Consider the following 3,038-nt stretch of genomic DNA (forward strand, 5'->3'; position numbering starts at 1 on the left):
TCAGAACCACATTGAGTTTTCCATTAAACTGTCTATAAACAGAGGGCCAAGAGCAAATAGCCATGGCATATTCCGTCTGAGTCATGTCCTGGCTTCACCATACTCAGTCTCTCCAATCGATTCTACAGCACAGGGTCCAGGAGAGAAAAGAGACACACTCCAAGTGCATGTAGTTTGGTACGCAAGGCAAAGGGCCTGCTGCACACCCCCAGACTCCCAGAAGCCAAAGCCAGATGAGATGGTTGAATGGCAACTCCAACTCAATGGACATGAATCTGAACAAGACCCAGGTGTTGGTGATGGACAGGAAAGCCTGGTGTGCAGTCCATGGGGTCGCAAAGAGTAGGACAGGACTGAACGGCTGAACTGAAATGGAGTGCTTCCTCCCTCCAAATATACTGCGGACACTCCATAAGAAGCATGGCGAAAACCTAATGACCCTGATTGGGTACTCTACACCAATCACAAGAAAAAGTATGAGAGGACTGAGACTTTGTGCGTTATCTTCATACTCTATCCTCAGTACTCAAAAGAGTGCAGGACACAAACCACAGCTCAATAAGTACTGAAACAGTGAACTGTGACAGGATTATAATCATGACAGTTGCCGTAGAAACACTGCCTGAAGAAGATACTCTTCAGAGAAGTCAGGCTGTATGTTAAGACCGGTGGAAGCAAGTTGTGCCTTTGAAACTGCCAAGGCAATGCAATCATTTCCCCTCAGTCTTGCACAACAGTTTACAACTTCATCCATTTTAATACGCCCCATTCTATCATATTAAGACTTGGTCATCAGGATAAACTTTCCAGGCCTCCACTTAGGAGGCTGACATTTGCATATTCTATCCCACAGGTGTGAAGTTGCCATGTATCTAAATTTTCAGTTTCCTCTTTGGGGAGGATATATTCCATCCAAAGAGTTGTAGGGGTAACGTGTAGCTTACCCATTGGGGCTTTGGATTTATTTCTAACACCTGCTGCTTAAAAGTCTGTAGAACTGAACTTTTATATGGTTTTTATTTTTAAAAAAGGAAAAGAGCGAAGCTATTTCGATACTAGCTTTTTCCCAAAGAGCACACATACCTCCGGTTTTCTCTTAATATGTGTATAAGAGCATGTAGGGGTGTAGTTTTATTTCAGAACTTCTCTTTCTTGAATTCAGAGCAAGCACTGTGTCTGAAGTAAACAAACAAAATGGGTATGTGCATTTCTTTTCAAGAAACGAACAGGATTTTGGGGGAGTTATCACCAGACCTTGCCAGTTTGTACTAATGTGTTAACATGTACACCAAGAGTAAGCTCCAGGTGATAGAAGGAGCTTTAGCCTCATTCTCACTACAGCCTAGACTCTACTTTTAGGCTTCTACTTTTAGTTGGGGAAAATCCAACCAGTACTTCTGAGTGTGCAAGGCTGTGGAGAATCACAGCCAAGCTCTGTGTGAATCAGTCTGCGTGGCTGTGAAGGAACTGCGCACTGAATTGAATTTTTCAACGTAATATTTTCTTTGCAATTTCTCCATTGAATTTATCATAAGAATAATATATATTTTTTTGATCTACATAAGGATTTTCTTCGAAACATCCAAGGAAGCATATTTTCAGCCCGTCTCTATGATAAATGGCTTGATGTTATTGATCAAGGGAATGAGGAGGAGAAAATAACTGCGGCCCAGAGGTAATGCTGCAATAATTACTCAACTCTGAGAAAATACAACCAACATACTCTTAGGAAAATATTAGCTTATAGTTTACAGCTGTGTCCTTTGAAATAATGAGCAGTATCAAGTGGTTTCACTTGATCATACCCCTGGAAGCCAGTTTGGAAAGAGATGCATGCCTTATTGGTGACACTGTGGTTTTCTCCTAATCTTATTAACATGGAATGCTTGACCATTTTACACCTTCTGAATACATGAAACTGTTGGCGATGAAAGCCACGGGCCTAAAAAGCGATGATAAAGAACCAATCCGCCAGGGGTATGATCTTAAATACAAACACATAACTAACCAGAGTAGGGCTTACCTGGTTCAGGAATTAAAATCAGTGAAACATTTTTGTATGCATTCATGCCTGGCACTGTGAGAATGGACTGTGGACCTGGTAGAAAAAGAAGTACTTTGTTCTCTGTATTTCCACTTACTAAGCAAAATGACTCGCTTTATTCATAAGTGCTTTTTCTGTCATTAGGCTTCTGGAGCAGCTTCCAAAACCAAATGTAGTTTTGTTGCGATACCTTTTTGGAGTGTTACACAACATTGAGCAACATTCCTCATCCAATCAGATGACAGCTCATAATTTATCATTGTATCTCACACCAAGCATGCTTTGTTGGGTTAATTCTGGCAGCTCAGCATTTGAAAACATCACCAAAAAGGTAACAAGATCTTTCATTTTTATGCCTTGTGGGGCAGAGTCCCCATTTTGAACCGGAAGTCTGTGGTATTAACGCTGGTGAACCCGTGTTTTAAAGTGCACATTTTAATTACCCTGCCTTGGAGTGGCAGAATCCTACTCTGGCTGGGCATGGGAAGGTGTACTATAACTGAGAAGAGTTGAGTCACTTCTCCTTTGCCATCCAAGAGATTAAACAACAGAGAGGTAAGAGTAGGACGATATGATAGAAAAGAACCTGGCTTTGGAACCGGAGAGCAAAGGTTCAACTCTCAGCCTCATCACTGAGGGTGTACAAGCCTCCAAAGTGTGAGTTCATCATTACACAACGATGACAACACCCAATACATCTGGTCACTGTCGGCTCATCTTAGGCGGCCTGGGCCATACGAGCACCCGAGGCTCCACACACGCTGGCCGCACTCTGCCAGTTGTGGCTCGTTCAGGAAAATACTTGGCTTCTATTGTGTCTCCGCTAGAGGATGAGGAAGCTAGTAAAATATTTCAGAACATCCTAACAGAGCCATAACATGCCTAATAAGATCACAGCTCTTCTCCAAGCTCCCCTAGACAGCAAGTGTGAGGCGAGGCAATGCAGACAGACAGACAGACATGTTTTCTCTCCAGATGCTTTCTTCCTTCACGA

General features: G+C 42.5%; 1 protein-coding gene across 1 annotated transcript in view; it reads left to right on the forward strand.

The window, feature by feature from the left end:
* Positions 1–1,565: 1,565 nt before the first annotated feature.
* LOC120859669 (rho GTPase-activating protein 20-like) overlaps positions 1,566–3,038 on the forward strand; it is a gene marked incomplete at its 5' end in the record, with an annotated part of 2,346 nt that continues 873 nt past the window's right edge. The window contains 2 exons of the mRNA XM_040235682.1: positions 1,566–1,675; positions 2,189–2,375. Of these exons, the coding sequence (XP_040091616.1) occupies positions 1,566–1,675; positions 2,189–2,375 (297 nt within the window). The remainder of the gene's footprint in view (positions 1,676–2,188; positions 2,376–3,038) is intronic.

The sequence above is a fragment of the Oryx dammah genome, unplaced genomic scaffold (genome assembly GCF_014754425.2).
Source record: "Oryx dammah isolate SB20612 unplaced genomic scaffold, SCBI_Odam_1.1 HiC_scaffold_2274, whole genome shotgun sequence".
Lineage (NCBI taxonomy): Eukaryota > Metazoa > Chordata > Mammalia > Artiodactyla > Bovidae > Oryx > Oryx dammah.